The sequence below is a fragment of the Chlorocebus sabaeus genome, chromosome 5 (genome assembly GCF_047675955.1).
Source record: "Chlorocebus sabaeus isolate Y175 chromosome 5, mChlSab1.0.hap1, whole genome shotgun sequence".
Lineage (NCBI taxonomy): Eukaryota > Metazoa > Chordata > Mammalia > Primates > Cercopithecidae > Chlorocebus > Chlorocebus sabaeus.
The window spans coordinates 73,035,401-73,056,549 of NC_132908.1; the positions used below are offsets into that span (position 1 = coordinate 73,035,401).

General features: G+C 36.6%; 1 protein-coding gene across 1 annotated transcript in view; it reads left to right on the forward strand.

Moving 5' to 3' along the window:
* The window catches only part of CNTNAP4 (contactin associated protein family member 4), a 276,813-nt gene that overhangs the window by 151,653 nt on the left and 104,011 nt on the right, over positions 1 to 21,149 (forward strand). Inside the window, exons 5-8 of the mRNA XM_007994117.3 lie at positions 14,977 to 15,180; positions 15,732 to 15,916; positions 16,677 to 16,820; positions 19,495 to 19,756. Coding sequence (XP_007992308.1) covers positions 14,977 to 15,180; positions 15,732 to 15,916; positions 16,677 to 16,820; positions 19,495 to 19,756 — 795 coding nt within the window. The remainder of the gene's footprint in view (positions 1 to 14,976; positions 15,181 to 15,731; positions 15,917 to 16,676; positions 16,821 to 19,494; positions 19,757 to 21,149) is intronic.

A 21,149-nucleotide genomic window follows, 5' to 3' on the forward strand; every position in this document is an offset into this window, starting at 1 on the left:
CCTTCTTTTCTCAGCATAGGAATCTCTGGTTCTGACAACTTCTCTAATACCCCATGTTCAAATCAGGAAATGTTTCCACCCACTTGTAGAACAGCTTTTCTTCTCCCAATCATAACATGCCCACGTTATACTAGGTTGCAACCAGACACTCTTTTTTTGTTATTAGTCTTCTGGATGAAGACTAATAACAAAAATGAATGAATGAATGGGGGCAGGCTTAGTAAGCCTCAGGAATGCTTTCTCCATCATTCTAGTGTTCAACTTGTTAAAGATCCAGCAATAAAGGTCAGGGCACCAGGAGAACTGAGGAAGAAGATTGGATATGATGAGCAAGTGTACGGATGTGTTAAACCATTGTGTTTAATTGTTTTAATGCAGACAGTTTAAGAGAAAATTATGGATCGTATTTAATATATCAAACAATCATTTTAAAACATATTAACTTTTACAAAACAGGAATGTACATTTTATTATTTAAAAAATTTCTGATTTTTTTACATAATGTGAAGTTGGAATTATAACCATTAGCACATTTAAGTTTAGAAAACATATAAATAGGAAATTTTTTAAAGTACCATAAAAAGCACAGACATTTACCTGGGTGAGAAAAGTAAAACAGTGAAAGACAGCTAGATAATACTCTCTGTCTATTCAGGATGCTAATCTCTCATACCACATGTCTGGTTGGGGGAAAAATGAAAAGCCATACATTTGTTAGATTTACTAAAAGGGTAGTTATAATTGAGTCCAATACCTGTTTATTGAGCAGTTCCTACGTGCTAACTGCTAAAAGCTTGAATAGGGTGAATTAGACAGTTCTTACACTCAGATTATCTATCAGCTAATATAGTAGCTGAGAAATCCTGTTATATGTCAAAGTTTAAAAAGAAGATAGATTCTGCTTGGCCTAAAATCAAAGAGTATAAATTCTGTAATTCTTTGCAAAGTTTATCATCTTGAGTTTGATGACAAGTGGAGTGTATTAGGGTTGTCTAGAAGGACAGAACTAATAAGATAAATATATATTATACATATATATACACACACACATATATAGGAGTTTATATAAAGGGATATATGTATCTAATAGGATATATTTATATATAAATATATTTATAAATATACATACTATACTTGAAATAGTATTGAAATGAAACAATATAAAGGGGAGTTTATTAAGTATTAAGTAGTTTATTGAGTATTAAGTATTATTGTTAAGTAATTATTAAGTTCTGTCCACATAAGATTATGACACAAAGCCAGAGAATTGATACACCTCTGAGGCAAGAAAGTAAAGGTATACTGCTGGCCTTGCCAGCTGAAAGCAAATTGCTTCTGGTGGGCCTTATGGACAGGAATGGAGAAAAAGGCACTTGCAAAGTCAATGGCTGCACACCAGGTACCAGGAGATGTGTTAATTTGAGCAGGTAATGAAACCACATCTAGTACAGCATTGCAATTGGAATCACCACTTGGTTAAGGTTACGATAATCCACTGTTATTCTCCAAGATTCAACTGTCTTCTGTATAGGCCACATGGGAGAGTTGAATGGGGATGTGGTGGGAATCACCACCTCTGTGTTTTTTAAGTTGTCGGTATTTTCACAAATCTCCGCAGCCCCTCCAGGGATGCGATATTGTTTTTGATTGACTATTTTTCTTGGTAGAGGCAGCTAGAGCTGGCTTCCATTTGACCTTTCCCACTTTGATAGCCCTCAACCTATCAGGCAGGGAGCCAATGTGGAGGTTCCACCAGCTACTAAGTATGTCTATGCCAATTATGCATCCTGGCACTGGGGAAATGACCACAGGGTGAGTCTGGGGACACACTGGACCTACTATAAGTTGCACCTGAGCTAAAACTCCATTAATCACCTGACCTCCATAAGCCCCTACTTTAACTGGAGGACCACAACGGTGTTTTAGGTCCCCTAAAATCAGCGTCAGCTCAGAGACAGTGTCCAGTAGTCCCTGAAATGCCTGATTATTTTCCTTTCCCCAGTGCCCAGTTACCCTGGTAAAAGGCTGGAGGTCTCCTTGGGGTAGGATGGGAGAAAGATTAACAGCATAAATTGTCAGTACGGTAGTAGGGTCCTTCCTCAAGGAGATCTGGCCTCCCCTTCATTCAGGGGGTTCTGGTCTATAAACTGGCTCAAGTTTGGAAATTGAAGGGCCATGATTCTCTGTTTTCATAATTCAAATTATTATTTTGTCCATTTGACCTAGAAGTTTTCTGCTTACATAAATTAAGCAGGAATGTAGTAGGCTTCCTATCAATTTCACTTCTAGGAACACTGTGATTAATTAGCCAATGCCAGAGTTCTACACGGTCAGACTATTCTGATTGCTGCTTTGCCTCTGCTGTCCATTACAGTAGCTATGCCCACCTTGCCTTTGATGGCTGAGTGCTGCCACTTGGCCCCTGCCACCTCAGGATCCAATTATTCCCACTGTATTTAAATTTTGTAGTTGAGTGACTGCGGTTCCCACTGTTAGATCTGACATACAGAGAAGAGCAATTATAGGGCTTTTCGAAGTTGCAGATGCTGCCCTCACAAATCTGTTTCACAAGGCATTGGTCAAGGGTGTATCTTCTAGACCCTCCCAGCTGGGATGAGTAGGTCTAAAGTGGCTAATCCACTCTACCATCCCCATCTCCCTAAGCCTTTGGATTCCTTTCTCTACATTAACCCAAGGGACATCAGGCTTCCAGCTTACTCACAGTGAGCCATCTTTTAATCCGTATTTCAGCTAACCAAGCAAACAAACTGTTAGAACCTTTTTTTAACTCCCTGAGCTGCAACATTAAATGCAAAATACCTACTTAGTAGGTGGAAATCAATAAATTCAGCCTGATCCAATTTTATGTTCCTTCCAGCATTATCCCACACCCTTAATATCCATTCCCATCCCTGTTCTCCAGATTTCTGTTCATATAAATTAGAAAACTCAAGAAGTTCTTTTCAAGTGTAGTGCACTTCCTCATGGGTCACACTCTGAACCTCACCTCTAGGGGTCCACCTGGACTTTAGTCTAGTTATAGGTCTAGAAGGAAATGGGTTGGCTCCTGAGGAGAATCAACATTATCTTGCCTGGCAACTGCCTCAGGGGAGGCCATCACTGTTGCCTCAGGCAGCGCAAGGTTTATCTCCTCAGACAAAGGTGGAAAGGCTGATGGCAGCATGGGTTGGGGAGAGGATGTTGCCATTACTGGAGATCGGGAAGCTGTTTCTTCTGGCAAGAAAGGTTCATCAGAATTTATAAGCTCAGTGTCCCCAGCTTCATCAGGTTCCTCCCACACGTCCCCATTCCAAGTTGCAGGGTCCCATTCTTTTCCAATCAATGCCCTCACTTTAACAGTAGACACCTGGTAAGGCTGTGCATCCACCTTTCGTTGCAGGTCAGCCACTCACATGATAAGAGCCTGTGTCTGATTTTCCACAATTTCAGCTCTTTCTCTAAAGGAGATAAGACTCTGTCTCAGGGCAATCTTAGAAGATTTGAGGCTCAGTATCTGCTTCTGAAGCCAGGAGACAGAATCCCTAAGTTCATCATTTTCTTTCATCACTTTGTCCAGTGAACTTAGGAGCAACCAAGCAGCTTCACTATGTTCCTTGGTTCTCCACATATTCTCCACATATGGTCAAAGGTATTATGTATAGAGTCACTAAACTCCTTGCCTCTCATGAGTGGTAAATCAGGAGTGTCAAATGCATTAATTTTGCCTAACTCTGTAAACAGTTAAAGCCAAGGACCATCAGTGTTCTCCATACTATTAGAAGTACAGTCCTTAGCATTTTTGGGTCTAATCATATTAAGCAGCCAACTCCAGAAACCCCCAAACAACTAAAGAATTCTATCCTTACTATTCTGTTCCTGTAGAACCACTCCTGGTACCAAAGTCTGTATTAGTCAGTATTAATCTAATACAGAATATCTATCTATCTATCTATCTATCTATCTATCTATCTATCTATCTATGTATCTATCTAGGAGTTTATTAAGGAATATTAATTCACATGATCACAAGGTCCCACAATAGGCCGTCTGCAAGCTGAGGAGCAAGGAAGCTTGTCCGTGTTTCAAAGCTGAAGAACTTGGAGTCCGATGTTTGAGGGCAGGAAGCATCCAGCATGGGAGGAAGATGTAGGTGGGGAGGCTAAACCAGTCCAGACTTTTCATGTTTTTCTGCCTGCTTTGTGTTCGCTGAAAGCTGATTAGATGGTGCCCACCCAGATTATGGTTGGGTCTGCCTTCTCCAGTCCACTGACTCAAATGTTAATCTCCTTTGGCAAACCCTCACAGACATACCCAGGATCAATATTGTGCATATTTTAATCCAATCAAGTTGACAGTATTAATCATTACATGGAGTTATATTAAAATTAAAATAAGACTAGCTATTAAGATACTAGAAAATAAGGAAACTCTGAAAACCTATCAGGGTCATGGCAAAAGAATTCAGCATCAGTTGAAGAGGCTCTCACTGACCAAAAATGAAAATGTTTTAGTATCAATAAGGATAGTCACTGCCAAGTTTTGAAACAAATTAAATATGATTGAGTCAATGGGTTCATGGTAATAATTGAAAAAGCCCCACTGATCACCTATGAGAGACATAAAGAGCCAACTCCTTAGTTTGAAAACTAATAAACGAAGAGAGGAAACACACAGCATACCTTACTTTTCCTATATAACTTGTACCTCAAGGTGACCAGATAGAAGAGAGGAGTATCTCTTTAATTAAATATTTTAGGTAATAAATAAAAAGGAAAATAGAATTAGAAAATGTCTATTTGGCAGCCCTAAATAAATGACTGGTTCAAGCTAACTATGACAGTTCACAACAAGGGAGAAGGTCTGTTTTTCAGTATCAGTCATGGCAGTGTAGCTTTTATTGGACTAAGCTTCTGTTCATAAAAATCATGTGTTAAATAAAATATATTTTAAAAGCCTACTTCAGAGTTCTGAAGTTTAAGTTATTAATAAAATGAAAGAAACTAGAGAGGACTTGATTCTTGGAAGAAGGGAAGTAAACTTTGGGAAATCCACATTTATCTTGCTTTTACCAAAGGACCAGTAGAAAATAGCCAGATTTTACTAGGCAGCGGGGACAGAGGTCAGAGTTCACGTTGCCAGAGAGGCTAGAAATTGAGTAGGGAATATTCAGAAGAAGATCAGTGAGCAAGGGTCTGTGTTCTTGCAGACACGTTTCCCTCAGATCCTTGGCCAATTCTTGTAACTCACATGCTCAAGATGAAATGCCAGGCGACTCTGGAGAAAGCAGGAGAAAGAGTCTAAAGTCTAAAGATTTCAGTGTCTACCCTAGGACTGGAAGGGGATCACCTTGGAGTTCAAGTCCTGCCAATTTAGAGGAATTTGTTAAATATGTTGGCATTTCAATGAAATGCCACAAGGTAATCTGTCACAGGAATAGATTTTTTTGTTTTTTTTTAAAGGGAAGAAAGAAATCCCACAGAGTATTGCCTTGGGAGTAAAGACTGTACCTGAGGATGTATTGTTATATCCTAGGGCTAAGGACAAAACCAAAACAGACTTATTCAACAAAACCTGGAACTAAGCCTTCACAGTGTCTAGGTGATCAGCCAGTAATTTACCTCCCTATGGACCACTTCCATTTACTTCCCGCCAGTGCCATCCAGCCCTCCACTGTCTCTCCCACACTCCTAACAGTCCTCATCCCTCCCATACCCACACTCTCCCTTTTCCCGCTTCCTCCTTCTTTCCTGGCCCCTGCTGACATATAGGGTTACCTATTCAGCTTAAATAGCCCTTCCTTAGAGATATTGTCCCCGATCACCAAACAAATCTAAATCTCCGTGTCCAAAACTCTCCTGTAACCCTGTCCTTTCCTTCCATGCTTTGGAATTTGTACATTTGTCTGTACATATGTATAAATGTAAATATGTACAATTACAACTTGTAAATATGTACAATTACATATCTTTACTACTTCACTGTATTTTTAATAGACCAATTATAATTGTACATATTTACATTATAATGTGTAAATATGTCTGTACACACAGGAGGATTTGCCTGCTCTCGTCCTTCAGGTTGGAGCATCCCTGAGGACAGATGTGTTCACTGTAGCAACAGCAGCTCCCACCGTAGTACCTGGCACAACATTCAATAAGTATTGGTTAAATGGTTGAATTTAAAAATATCTGATTATCCATGATGTAAATGGTATCATAAATATGTAAAAATCACAAATGTATTACATTCACACAGCAGCAGTTGATCAAGAGAGAGAACTTTGAGATAAACATGTGATTTCAAGTGGTGTTATTATTAAAATAACAGTATACAAAATAATCAATGTTGAGGCATTTTGATATTTCCATTTAATCCCTCTAGCGTCTTTGTATAGTATGAGAGGCTGTAATTTTTCTATACGTAGCCAAATAAGGAAACTAAGAATCAGCATTTAGGTGACGTCTGTGACATTACAAAAGTTGCAAATAAATATTAGAGGCAAAAATGCAACTTACATCCTCCGGTGATGCATGCAAGTGTCCTTGACATAGTAGATGTTACTAATTTCAAATCTGTTTAAAAGGTTAATTTACCTTGATAAAAATTAAGTGAGAATGATCATGTTTGTTCCTATAACCTCCCGGTGTGTTGTTACTGACCTTAGCGTGGTCTATTTAAAAATATAATAAGGTCACCTTTTCCCTGTGGTTATATATAACCCTTGATTTGTGTGCCTTCTTCCTCTTTATTGTATTAATTTTAGTTGTTTTAAACTTAAGAGTCCCTTAAATCATTCTGTGTTCTGTTCTGCTACCATGCAAAAATAGTACAATCTATTTCCTGTTGATTTCTTGAGTACTTGGTCTGTCTTCTCCATTGCTTTAAAAAACCAATTCAGTAATGCAGGTCTCAAGTGCCTATCTATCATGCTGCTACTTTAATATTTCACTGTATAATAGTTAAACAGCGACTCTGTCTGATTTGTGTTTCTTAGAAGTCAAAATTGGACCTCTGTTTAGTAATTGATGGACAGTAATTTTCAAATAAATAAACAGTATGATCAGTGTTTAAGGCTGACTTCATGTTTAAGAAGAGTTTGGTCTATACCCCTTTCCAGTTGATGAAATAGCTATGTTATTTTTTTCTCTGATCTTTGAAGGTAACATTCTAGTTCTATTTATATTTTGGGGAGATTCCTAAAGGATTAATAAAAGACTCTAGTGTCTTTTTCAATCACTCTTTCATGACCTTCAAATACAGTTAATTTTCTATTAATGAAAAGTTGATTTTCTAGTTTACACATTTTCTATTCCAATTTTTCTCTTTTAAGTTTTTTAGTCATCTGACCTCAGCAAAAATTCCGTGATTCATAGTTTAACTCACAGAATCAGTTTATCCCGAAAACGTCTTCCAGGGACAAATCTCTACCACCTCCACAATTATCTGCAAGTGCCACCCACAGTATAAATAACTAAAACATTCATTTCCATGGTACAATTCATTTCCAGGTCCAATTCAATATGCACTGAGGTTATTTATTTTCAGAGAATAGGTTTATGGAACCTACTTGTTCTTCCTATTAAACAACCCTCATGCTGCCATCTGCCTCAGAATCACTTAGGGACCTGTATTCCTGTTCCAGGTTAGAATTCCAGAGATTATAATTTGTTAAACATTAGGCCAAGCCCAGGAAGTTGAATGTTGAATGTTTATGGAGATCCCAAGGGATTCTTTTCCATTGGTTCCAATATAACTGGACCATAGAGCTCAGTTTATGCTCTTGAATATTTGTCTTGGTAATTCACTTGGGGGTGTGGAGGACGTTGTTTTCTCAAGTGACCACCCCTCAAAATTTGAGGAGCCTCAAACTCCTGGAACAGGGGTCGGATGCAGGGATGGGGAGAAGATACCAGGAAAACCGGAATATATTACCATGAGGGCTGTGTGTGTATATGAAATATGCAATGGTAGAAAAAAGTTTGCTGCTCAAGAAGGTAAAGCATTTTTGCAATTTAGTTGACACCCTTCTCAGAGACTGTAGCGGATCAACTCCCTCTCTTGCACGTCTTAGAAATCATTCAAGACCCAGCCGTGATATAAAAGCAGAGCTCTGAAGACAGGCATAAATAATTGCATCTCAGGGTTGTGTGTCTTCCCCAATTGACTAGAAGCTCTTTCAAAAAAACAAAAAGTGTTCTTTGTTTTTATGCATCACTGTGTCTTCCACGGTATTCACAGAAAGCTCTTCATAAATACGTGCTGCAGGAAAAAAGGCAGAATACACATTTTAGGAACACTACATCTGACACAGCTCCCTGAAAGATATTTGAATATTTTCTGTTGCAAAGCTCTTAATTCCATGGGAGACTGTATTTCTGAATTGTGTAAATAAAGCAAGCTATACCTACGGGCACAGGGAGAATTGATATGAGAGTAGGGCCTACAATCTTTTCGAGTCTCTTCTTTCCTCGATTCTTGCTCTAAATGTGAAGATTTGAGATGGAGGTATTCACGGAGGGGGAATCAGGTCACCAACAATTGCTGTGGTAAGTCAGCTTGAGTAGGAGCTGACAGACAAGGGAAAAGCCACAGAACCCACAGATGGCTTGAAATCATCCTTGCTGCATAACCTGGCAATGACATTGCTAATTAAGGGTTTTTGTGTACTTCAGCAATTCATTATTATTTAAAGAGTCACAAATACACCAAATGTACTTATTAAACTATTTTTTGCTGTGTACCTTTTCCTGCCCAATATTCTAACAATAAATCCTAGTGCTAGCACTAGTAGTCATTAATATTCATTGATTGCTAATTGTGTGTCAGCTTCTAAAAACTAGGCAGATAAGCATGCATACAACAATCCTAAGAAGACTATACTATAATTCTCATTTTACAAATGAGACAACAGGGACAAAGAGGTTAAGTAGCTCACTATGATAGAGAGGATAATACCTACCTAATATCTTAGTCCCTGAAACCTGTGAGTATGTTGTGTTACCATGGCAAAAGTGCTTTGCAAATGTAATTAACTTAGGGATCTTATAATGGGGGAGATTATTTTGGTTTATCCAGGTGGACCTGATGTAATCACAAGGGTCCTTATAAAAGGGAAGTAGGAGGCAGGGAGAGAGGGAAAGAAGAGATTTGAAGATCCTGTGACACTGGTCTCATGAAGGAAGAGGCCACAAGCCAACTGATCAAAGGTAGAAAAGACAAAGAAATGGATTATTTTTCAGAGACTTCAGAAGGAAAAAACTCCGCCAACACCTTGATTTTAGGACTTCTGAATTCTAGAATTGTAAGATAATAAATTTATGATGTACTAAGAGACTATGTTTGTGGTTATTTGTTTTACAACAATAATAGGAAGCTGTCTTAGTCCTTTTATGTTGCTATAACAGAATATCTGAGGCTAGGTAGCTTATTAAAAATAGAGGTTTATTTAGCTCATGGTTCTGCAGGCTGGGAAGTTCAAGAAGCATGGTGCTAACATCTGCTGGGCTTCTGGTAAGGGCTTTTGTAGGGTCAAAACAGTGGAGAAGGTCAAAGGGGATGTGGAAAAGTGCAAAAAGGCAATACCTGAGGGGTGTCCTGCTTTATAGCTACATACTCTTGCAAGAACAAATCCATTCTCATGAGAACTAATCAGTCTCATGAGAATAGGGAATTTACTTGCTACCCTGAGAACAGCCACAAACCATTCATGAGGGATCTGCCCCATGGTCCAAACCCTTCCCACTGGGCCTCAACTCCCAGCACTGCCACACTGGGGAACAGATTTCAATATGAGTTTTGGTGGAGACAAACCATATCCATAACGTGGCAGAAACTAATATATTTGCCGAAGTGAGAGTGAGAATTCAAACGCACACAGACTAGTTGCCTTAACTACTATGTCAACATGAAATACGTATTATTACAGACAACTGAAAAGGGGGCTAGAGTAAAAAGAGGGAAATTTGTCAGAACAATTTGCAACTGTTGTCAAAAAACTAGAATACATACCCTGCCCATAGCGAGCCAGTATATGACAGAGCCTCATTATTAATCTTGATAATAACCCAATCATTAAAAATATGGAATGTAAAATATGTATAATATATATGTAAACATATAAAACCTCAGTTAATAAGAATACTAATGAACAAATTCACTGTTAGAAAAATATTTCTTATTGCTTTCAATCAAGCAACAAGTCTCCTTTTACATCTTTAGACTGTAGGTCTTTTGCTGTTACAAATTTTGTTAAGTTCAGATTTCACATTTTTCCTATGGACAGTTTTCTAATACCTATACTTTTCCTATTTATACAACTCAACTGCGTACAAAAGATTATTTTCCTAGCTTGGGCAACATGGAGAAACCCCATTTCTGCCAAAAATACAGAAAAATTAGCTGGGCATGGTGGCAAATTCCTGTAGTCTCAACTCCTTGGAAGGCTGAGGCTGAAGTTGGAGGTTCACTTGACTCTAGGAGATCATGGCTGCAGTGAGCTGAGATTATGCCATTGCACTCCAGCCTAGGTGACAGAGGGAGATCCTGTCAATAAATAAATAAATAAATATTAAAAATTTTCCCAAAGGTATTTACAAAAGATAGGAATAAATATGATATTGATTGTCAATTTAAATATTAATTTTATTTTGGATGCTTAGTTTAGTGTTTCTGAAGTAAATATTGATTTGTACTAATTTTGGTAATTCTATTTACTCATATTAGATCTTTTATAGATTAGTACAATACAAATACATATTGCTATGAATCACCCTGAAATTTTTTATTTTTGTATCTGTTTGCATTGCTGTTGCTTTTTTAAGAGCTCAGATATCTGAGAATCTTTGTGGGATAGTGAAAATAAATTCTGGTGATGGCTAAGATTTGATATGTTGCTTTCTTAGTCATTGATGTGAAGTCCAAATGTATTTTTTCAGTTAACAATGTTAAAGTAAATTTTCAAAAACATAAAAACATAATTTTCATTCAAATTCAGAATATACATAAAGAAGTATTTGATTCATTAATGAAGGAAGCAGAAGGATGGTAAAGCTAGTTTCAAAGAAAATTCAAGAGATTGAGTATATATATAGGAATCCAGGAAAGCATGTTGGAATAATATTACTAGGTAGATACATAAGAAGTTAATATCCAACAGGACAATAAATCCATAACCTTTGGCGATTCTACCAGACAGAAGCCATTTGCATCTCTACTGAGCAAAAATCTACAGATGATGTGTCAATTTATAGAATCTGGCCTTAATTATTATTCTGCAATAAATTGTAAAATCAAAATTTATTAATTCACCTAGAATTAAATAATCCTTACCTGTTTACGGGTAAATATTTAAAAAAAATAAAAAAATATGACACTGAGGAGATGTGAAGTATTTCTTTGCTTTATTTCCATTTTTTTCTAGTTTTTCTTAACAGTGGTAAGATCACTTTCAAGAGAATATATATTCCTGTCTCTGTCACCAGCATTTTTGGACAGCTGGGTGCTGTCCAAAATATATAGGATTCAAATGCTCCCTCTCTCTCTCTCAAAAGATTAATTGTTTCAGGTTTTTATATGATTAACTTTATGCCACATAACTCAGTATTTTGTAATTGTTTAAGATGATTTTTTAAAGTATATCAAATGTCTTTGTGCAAATAACTTTTTATAAAAATAGCTTAGAAAAAAGTGACGTACTATGAGTGTTATATCTAAAATAATACTGTTAAAAATCATCCAGAATTTTTTTTTTCATTTTGTGAGAATCTATTTCTATATATTATGTGTGTATCCTTTGAAGTTTTCCGATACTGATAATGTACGCGCGTTGTGAATTATACTTAGCTTTTTTTCTCTGAAGGGTATTGTTTACCTGCATGGGAAATCTGTGATGTGACTGTAGCTGGTTTGTTGATTTCCCTCTTTCTGTACTTTGTTCCTTTCAGGTCCCCTTTTTCAAGGTGAGCCAACCTCACTCCTACTCTGAGTACTAAATTATTTCCTGGCACTGTAGTTTCTCAGCTATCCTCAGAGCTTTCTTTTATGACAGTGAATGGGACAGCGATGGGAAAATGTCTAGGCCTTTTGAAATTAAATGTTCCAAGAGTAATCCTAGTTTATGGGGACAAGTTGTAGGACTTGAAGACTGTAGAGAGTGGCAAGATTACTGATTAAGATCTCCCTTTACCTCGTGTTTCTAGACCTGAGAACTGAGAGAGCCCTTTATCAACTACCTTAAGTGACTCCAGCCTTCTGTTACTCTTGATCAGAATGCCTGTTACAACCTATAATGCTTTTGTGAACCTTGTTGTTTACTTGATAAATATTGTCTGTCTTCACTAAATGGAAGCACCATGAGGACAGGGGCCATATTTGTGTTGATTTTTTTTTTTTTTAATCCCAGAATCTGGCACACTGACTCAAACGTGATGGGTCAAATAAAGTTTTATTGAATGAATTCATAGAATTGCATCGTTGTGTACCTGTGAAGCTAATAGACAGTAAGAATGACAGAAAATGACAAGTGGCTTTGGTTTAAGAGTATGCAATTGCTTTAGGCATCAATGGTTTTATATGTTTTTCTCTATGCCATTTTGCTGATTGAAATATTCCAGGCACAAAAGCTTTAGGTGCCACAGAAGATAAATATCATTATTATAATGTAATAATAACAGTAGTGAAAAAGAAAAAAGTACTAGTAGGCTACAGTAACACAAGCTAAACCTTTAGTGGGAAAAATTCTCTTGGTAGCTAATTTCAAAAATAGTCTTTATCTAAAATGAAATCATTACTGTCATAGTTGCCTTTAAGTGATACATTAACACAGAGATAACTGCATTGCTCCAAATATGTCAGCATTTAAAGTCTGTCTTATTGGAATTTTTCTTAATTTATTGTAATCTAATAATCATAGGATGCATTATTTGTATTTGACACAGTTATATTTTTACCATGCACATTCATTCAGCTATGTAACAAGGAAGGACTGTTAGGCTAACATTATTCTTTCTACAGAATGCAATCTTTATTCATGTGCACTTGGTGAATGAATTCTTTATAAGCACATTAGCAAAATGTGAACAAATAAAACCTCTGAGTCTTCAAAAGATGGCTGCGTAAAATAGTTGAAAAAAATTTGCAGGGTGGTATGTATAGACGTTTCACATAAAATATGATGAATAATCTGAATCAAATGCATATTTGGGCTTAAAGGAGCTATAATAATTTTGTCAAATGAAACAAGATGAGTAAACTGGAATGTCATTTTGTTGACTGGAAGAAGCCAGCTTACCAGTTGAAAAATAGCTTCATATTTTATTATATTTTTTGAGCCTCTTCATTTATTACATAAGTGTGCTCTCAAGGGTAATTGCCTTAAAAAAATCTTTGACTTATGAATTGTAGGCAATACTGTCAGGATTTCCAAGTGTTATGAGTTCTTTTTTATGTCTCTTGTTCAGGTGCAACTGATTTTGACAGATGTATTGTTATGTTACTGGTATAACATGACATCTTTTTTCAGATGAACTGAATAAGAGTGATTTTGACAATAAGTAGATAAGACACGGTCAGAAAGTTGAAAAAAAACATGTCAATGGCACAGTTATGACACAAATACCACAGAACAGACCTTACAATATCCCTAAGTCAGGGTCTTTCCAACAATGTCCTTGAGAAGACAGAAAATAGTATTACCCTTAAATACTATCACTTAGCCACAAATGTAATAAAATAAGACAAAACACAAAGGTCGGTTTCATAGGTACTCAAAGTGGCATTTGCTGAGTCTATGCTATGTGTGTATATTTGTGTGTAAACCTCGTTAACATATTGTATGGATGAAAGAATTTTGAGATATCAAAACCACTTTTTCTGGAGCCAAAAAAACAATTAACTTTAGAATTTCAAGAACTCCATTGAAAAACATTCATTGTGAAATATGCAAAGTGATTTAATGTATATTAATTATAACTCTGTTTAACGGAATAAGAAGAACTAGCCTTTAATAATATGAGAAAATGGCCAGGCACCGTGGCTCACACCTTTAATCGCAGCACTTTGGGAGGCTGAGGTAGGCAGATCGCCTAAACCCAGGAGTTCGAGACCAGCCTGAGCAACACAGTGAGGACTTCATCTCCATAAAAAATAAACAAAATTAGCCGAGCGTGGTAGTGCACACTTGTGCACACCTGTTCGGGAGATTGAGGTGGGAGGGTCGCTTGAGCCTCAGAGGTCAAGGCTGCAGTGAGCCGAGACAGTGCCAGTACCACTGCATTCCAGCCTGGGTGACAAAGAAGACCCCGCCTCAAAAAAATTATTATTTTTTTGAGTACATTTAGGAGTACATTTGAGAAATTTAGGAGTACATTTAAAAATGTATTTCTAGATCATGAATTTTGTAAACAGGTTAGTAAAGACTAAAATGAAATCAACCCCAGGTGTCAATAGGGAATTAGATATTTTGATGGTCGTATTTTCCCTTACTCTTGACTGTCAGGAGCTAAACTACAAAAACAGTCCCTGACTTACAAAGATTCAGCTTATGGATTTTTGACTTTACAGTAGTGCAGAGACAATATGCATTCAGTAGAAACCACACCTCAAGTACCTATCCAGCCATGCCGTCTTTCACTTTCAGGGTAGTATTCAATAAATTGCATGAGGTATTCAACCCTATTATAAAATGGTTTTTGTGTTAGATGATTTTGTTCAACAATAGGCTAATGTAAGTGTTCTGAGAATATTTAAGATAAGCTAGGCTAAACTATGAGGTTTGGTGGGCTACGTGTATTAAATGCATTTTAGACTTACAATATTTTTAACTTAACATAAGTTTTTCAGCATATAACTCCATCATTAGTTGAGGAGCATCTGTAGCCTGTGTGTGAGTCCATATGCTGCTTTTTCTCCATATATTTAAAATGCTTTAATGGAAAAGATATTTATCCTTCGAATGCCTTCTAATATCTTTGTTTCTAGGATCAGAAGTGGTTGATCTTGATGGAAAAAGTTCCCTTCTCTACAGATTTGATCAAAAATCCCTGAGCCCAATAAAAGATATTATTTCTTTGAAATTCAAAACCGTGCAGAGTGATGGGATTCTACTCCACAGGGAAGGGCCAAACGGAGATCACATCACACTGCAATTAAGGAGAGGAAGACTCTTTTTACTTATTAATTCAGGTAAAAAACTATTTGGTGAAGTGCTCAAAAATCTGATTATTTAGATATCACCTAAGTAATTTTATGCTTTTATAGCTTATCTTTTAACAGTCAAGTGCCTTATTTTCAGATTCAAGGGCTTGTACATTTGCCAATATTGCTTTCATGTAAAAATGGTTCATATTTTACAAATTGCACAAAATCTTCCTTTCAGTGTTTTTTACATAGTGCTGATAGAACTGTATAGCTCTTTTCTAATATCATAAAGGAAGGGATGGGTCATTGAAAAATGTTGAGGTAGTAAAAACAATGAGGTTGTAGCAAAGATGAAATTTACATAGAAAATGAGCATGCAATTGGTAATAATGACAAAAAGAATTAACAGCGGAGGAAATTACAACAAGGTTGAGAGATTATTATATTCAAACTTCAGGGAAATCCATCCTAGTGTTTGAAATGGAATGCATAGAAGGAGATTGCAATTATTATGAAAGATGCTGGTCCACAGAAGGGAAACTTTTTTTTTCTTTAAACTGGCAATAATGGTGCTGTTATTTTTCTCCTCTTCTAAGGTGAAGCTAAACTGCCTTCCACTTCCACCCTGGTCAATCTCACCCTGGGCAGCCTGCTAGATGATCAGCACTGGCATTCAGTGCTCATCCAGCGTTTGGGCAAACAAGTCAACTTTACAGTGGACGAACACAGGCATCATTTCCACGCACAGGGAGAATTCAATTTCGTGAATCTTGATTATGAGGTGTGATGGTTATGTTTCAGTTAATGCTGATTTTATTATGTATATGTGGTTTAATCTCCCAAAGGCAAGTACACTATAAAGAACCCACCTTTTCAGTAAATCGTAGAACAGGTGAAGCATTTCCCAAGACAGCCTAACTCATAGTAGCAACTTTCGGCGTATAGTACTTGTATGTTCATCTTTCCCACAGTATGTAAATTGATTGTTGTAGAGGGAGGTGATCTTTTTACCTAAACTATGTAGTCACAGAACATCGTATGTAGGAAATATTCTGCACCAAGAATCTTATTACCACAAGCAAATATAGGATGTTTGCTATGACTTCCTTGTGTTCTAGGGTATTTGTGAGCAATATAGATTTATGAGGAGAATGTAGCAACAAACTAATTAATTGTTTCATTAGCAATGGATTTGAATGCACAAATATCAATATGTGCCAGAAACATATCTAAAATAAAATATTATAATTGCTTATAGTGTTAAACAGATCAAGTTTTACCATGATATAAAGATGTATTTTTCATCAACCAGTGAATATCAAAGCGAGATGTGATCAGCAACTTGTAAAAATAAAGTTCCAGTGTAAATAAAAGCCAAATGCACATACATTTGCTTTAAATCTATATCTTAATTTTTGTGTGTGTAGGGTTATGAAAAATTGATCTGTGTGTGATGATTATGGCTATACATGCTAATCATAATTAAGCAGATTGTTAGAAAATCACTAAACAATATTATTGATGCCATTTTTCTTTCTAAGATCAGCTTTGGAGGGATTCCAGAACCTGGAAAATCAGTGTCATTCCCACATAGAAATTTTCATGGATGTTTGGAAAATCTCTATTATAATGGAGTGGATATCATTGATTTGGCCAAGCAGCAAAAACCACAGATCATTGCTATGGTAAGAGTCTTTACACGAAGACATTAGTAAAACTATATTTCTTTTTACTACACAATAAAATTGCTCCATTTTAGGTTCCCATTTGACATGATGTTTTAGAGGTTACTCCTATTTAAATATTTTTCTTTGATTGGCAATATGCATATAAAAGATTGATTCTATCTGAAGGAATTGTCATTTTGGGGGCATAATTATTTTATTTTTATATGAAGTAAACCGGTGTTTTTATGGTTGATATTTTAATTTTATTGTGATGTCATTACTCACAGGAGCCTAATTTCTTTTGATTTGTATTTTTTTTTTTCTTTTTTGAGACGAAGTCTCACTCTGTCACCCAGGCTGGGGTGCAGTGGCATGATCTCGGCTCACTGCAGCCTTCGCCTCCCAGATTTAAGCGATTCTCCTACCTCAGCCTCCCGAGTAGCTGGGACTACAGGCATCTGCCACCACACCTGGCTAACTTTTTGTATATTTTGTAGAGACAGGGTTTTTCCATGTTGGCCAGGCTGGTCTTGAACTCCTGACCTCAGGTGATCTGCCCGCCTCAGCCTCCCAAAGTGCTAGGATTACAGGCATGAGCCACTATGCCCATCCTGCTCTGTGGATTTTTAAATAAGATATTCCCTGACAAACTTACCAGATGAGCATACAGAGTTTCTGGAATCAGATAACATCCATGTATATTAGGGAGACATTTGAAAAATTTATATTTTGCCATAGTTGTTCATGATAAATAAAAGAGACGAATAGACAACAGCATGTAAGAAATATCACATGGAGGAAATCTGCACCAAGAGATCTTACTACCACAAGCAAATATAGGATACGTTACAATATTGCATCTGCCAATCTGTCCAAATGGCAATGTTGGTCAGACTGTATTGTATTCTAATTCTTTGGAAATGGGGAGAATTTAAATATAACTCTCTTGGTTAGGTTTCAGTTAGGGAAGCAGCACCAGCATAAGTATTGTGAACAGTGGATCTGTATTAGGACTTGGACCTTAACAGTTTTCAGAGGAGCTAAAAAGTGAATGGCCTGGCAGGGGACGTGCAGGGGTCAGAGAAATCATTAATTCTGCCCAAAGCAATGGTGTGTGGAGGCATGTTGAAGCTTACGGACATTTTCAGCCTAGGAGGGTTGAAGAGAACTTTGGCAGTTGTTGCCTGTGGGTAGCCACCACCCCTGTGTGTCCCCAGCCATGCGTCCGGGGATGGGCCTGTGCTTGCTGTTCGTCGGCAGGGCCAGCTGTGAGGAAGACGAGATGGGCCATAGTGCAGGAGAGCAAGGACAGGCTGGAACAAACCAGCCGCTGCATGACCACCCCTCGTCGCACATGATTACAAAAAAACCTTTGCGACAAAATGTGTTGCTGGTGTTTTAATTCTAACTGTCAAATATCACCCAAGCTCTCTTTTTTTGGGTCTTAATCAGAAGCAGACAAGTAAGGGGATTCTGGGAAACATGGTTTCTAGCTTAACCAGTTTGATAATAAAAAGCCGACACATATTGATCTGAATGAATTTCTTTCGTTGCTTAAAATCCAAAGTACGTAAATTTAAGTTCACTTGTCAGCAAATCCCAAAGCACATCATAAGTGTATTTATTGTTTATATAGCATTTTATTTCTAATTATGTACATTGGTGGTATTTATATGACCGTAACAGCCAGCAAGATTTTAAAATAGTTGTTTTTTTATAAAAGGGAAATTATTTAAAATAAAAATAAAAATATTTTAGATAGATGTGTGTGTGTGTGTGTGTGTGTGTGTGTGTGTGTATGTGTGTGTTTTATCCTTAAAACAAGTTTCTAGAAGCTTCAAGGACCATTCACTCTTCATTGGCAAGAGGGTTTGCTGCTGGTAGGGTATCAGGCAGCTATCCGAATGATGCATAAGATCAAGCTACAGCTTAATGGGCACAAAAATATGATTAGAAAGAAGAGGGGCAAAAAATTCTAGTTTTCAATAGCACAGTAGGGCATCTATAGTTTATAAGGAATTATAGTATATTTCAAAATAGCTACAAGATAAGTTTTGTAATGTTCTCAACACAAAGAAAAGGTAAATGTTTGAAATGATGGACATCCCAATTATCCTGATTTGCTCATTACACATTATGTGTGTGTATCAAAATATCATGTGTCTCATAAATATGTACAACTATTATGTATCACTAAGAAAAAAAAAGACCAAGATGCAACTGGTAAAAATGTTTCCAATTTTTTTTCCTGGATTTGATGGTCTTATAGTTGCCTTTACATTATAGGGTAGCATGTTGGTTAGTGTAGTTTGCTGTTCAGCTTTTGTTATTTCATTCATTGGAACAATGTATTTGTTTATAATAAAAGTGAGTTCACTTTTCACAGATTCATAATGGGGCCAAATGTTTCCGTTTGACCATGACCAAATGTTTTATGCCAATGTGTGTTCTTCTAAATAAGCTTGACTTCATTGACTTTTAAGTTTCTATTAAAGTTGAGAAATGGAGAGAAGAGCAGAGCAAAGGATTGAAGAACCTTTAAGAAAGATGGCAGTGATTTGGATTGTCATGTTGATAGCAGGCGGTTGTTTTAAATTGCGGAAAATGTGAGATGGAAAAGCAGCCTTCAAAATCTGTTACTAATGCGATGTGAATAACATTCTGAAAGCTTTTTCTTTGACTCTCTTCTCAGGGAAATGTGTCATTTTCTTGTTCACAACCACAATCTATGCCCGTGACTTTTCTGAGCTCCCGGAGTTATTTAGCGCTGCCAGACTTCTCTGGAGAGGAAGAGGTTTCTGCCACTTTTCAATTTCGAACTTGGAATAAGGCAGGGCTTCTGCTATTCAGTGAACTCCAGCTGGTTTCAGGGGGTATCCTCCTCTTTCTGAGTGATGGAAAACTTAAGCTGAATCTCTACCAGCCAGGAAAATTACCCAGTGACATCACAGCAGGTAATAAATGTATTCCCCAGGGCAAAGCATATGGATTTGAAAGATTCCATTATCTCTGTGGCCAAATTTTATGCATAACCAAAAATTTCATATTTGCTTAATAAATGAATACTCGGGTTAATAAGATTATAAGTACTCTTCCTTAGAGGAACTTGATTCCAATTTTCTTTTAAATATGGTTCTCATACTAGCAGTTCTTATTAACCAAAATGATAGTTTTGGGGGAACTGAAGTTTCCTTTCGTGACCCTGTCTCCTACTCCAGGCAAAGAACATATCCTAAGGTGACATGTTTTGGGGAAAACTTGAAGACCTCGAAATAGGCCAACAAGTTAACTAAGTGTCCCTCAGTGGAAAACTAGACTGTTCCTAACACACCTATTAGTCTTATCTGGTCTGTGAGAAGAACGGAGAGGTCTTTCTGGGATCTGTATCTATATCTGTATATGAGTGTACAGTGTGAATGGTAACTTTATTTGCTGATGTCTTATGTAAAGAGTTGAATACATTTTGGGGGGATGCAAAGAGTTATGAAAGAGTCCTCATTTGGGCACTAAATGTAATTCTTCTACTTCTAGGCAATATGGTATCGTTTTAATGATTAGAAGTAGTATGATTAAGGTGACTATATGAGTGTCTGGAAAATGAATGTCTAATTTAGGTCAGTGCTTTGAGTGAGGAATATTTTTGTCTCTTCATTAAAATTATATAGTTGTTGACAAAAGCTCTGCATCACATTTTTACGTATGTACAATAGCATCCAAGCCAAGCGACTAGAGGTTGCCTTGGGGTAAATTACTACATTAATTTAATAAATGATCTTTAAAAACAACTTAAAGATTCCATTGTACTACTCCTCTGTATTAACTATGACCAAAAAATAGTGGAATGTGACTTAAAGAGGAGAAAAAAAGGAAAAGTTAAAATACAGTTGGAAATTAAATATGAGAAAATAAGTGTACAAATGGATATACAAATGCCGATTCTTTATATGTCTTTTTGTTGCTGTACTACTATTGGAGTTTAAATATGAAACTGAGAATTCAATATTAGTTATAATTTTCAAAGAGATACTATGCTGTGACTTTTTATTTAATGTTCAAAATGTGGTAGATTTGCTGGCTAGACAAAAAGAAATAAATTAATCAGTCTCATATTAATAATTAATAGGCCCTGAAAATGAAAGTCTAAAAATGTAAGCTTGCCATTAATGTGTCATTTATTGTGATGTATTTGACATCTTCTGAAGTGGTTATATTCATACCCTAATTTTCAGCATCTTAAAGAAACCACTTCAGTGCAGTGTTACTGTGGTGAGCTCCATGAAGCCAGCCTATTTCTTTTTTCTTCCTTTTTTTAGTTTTTTCTGAGATGGAGTTTCGCTCTTATTGCCC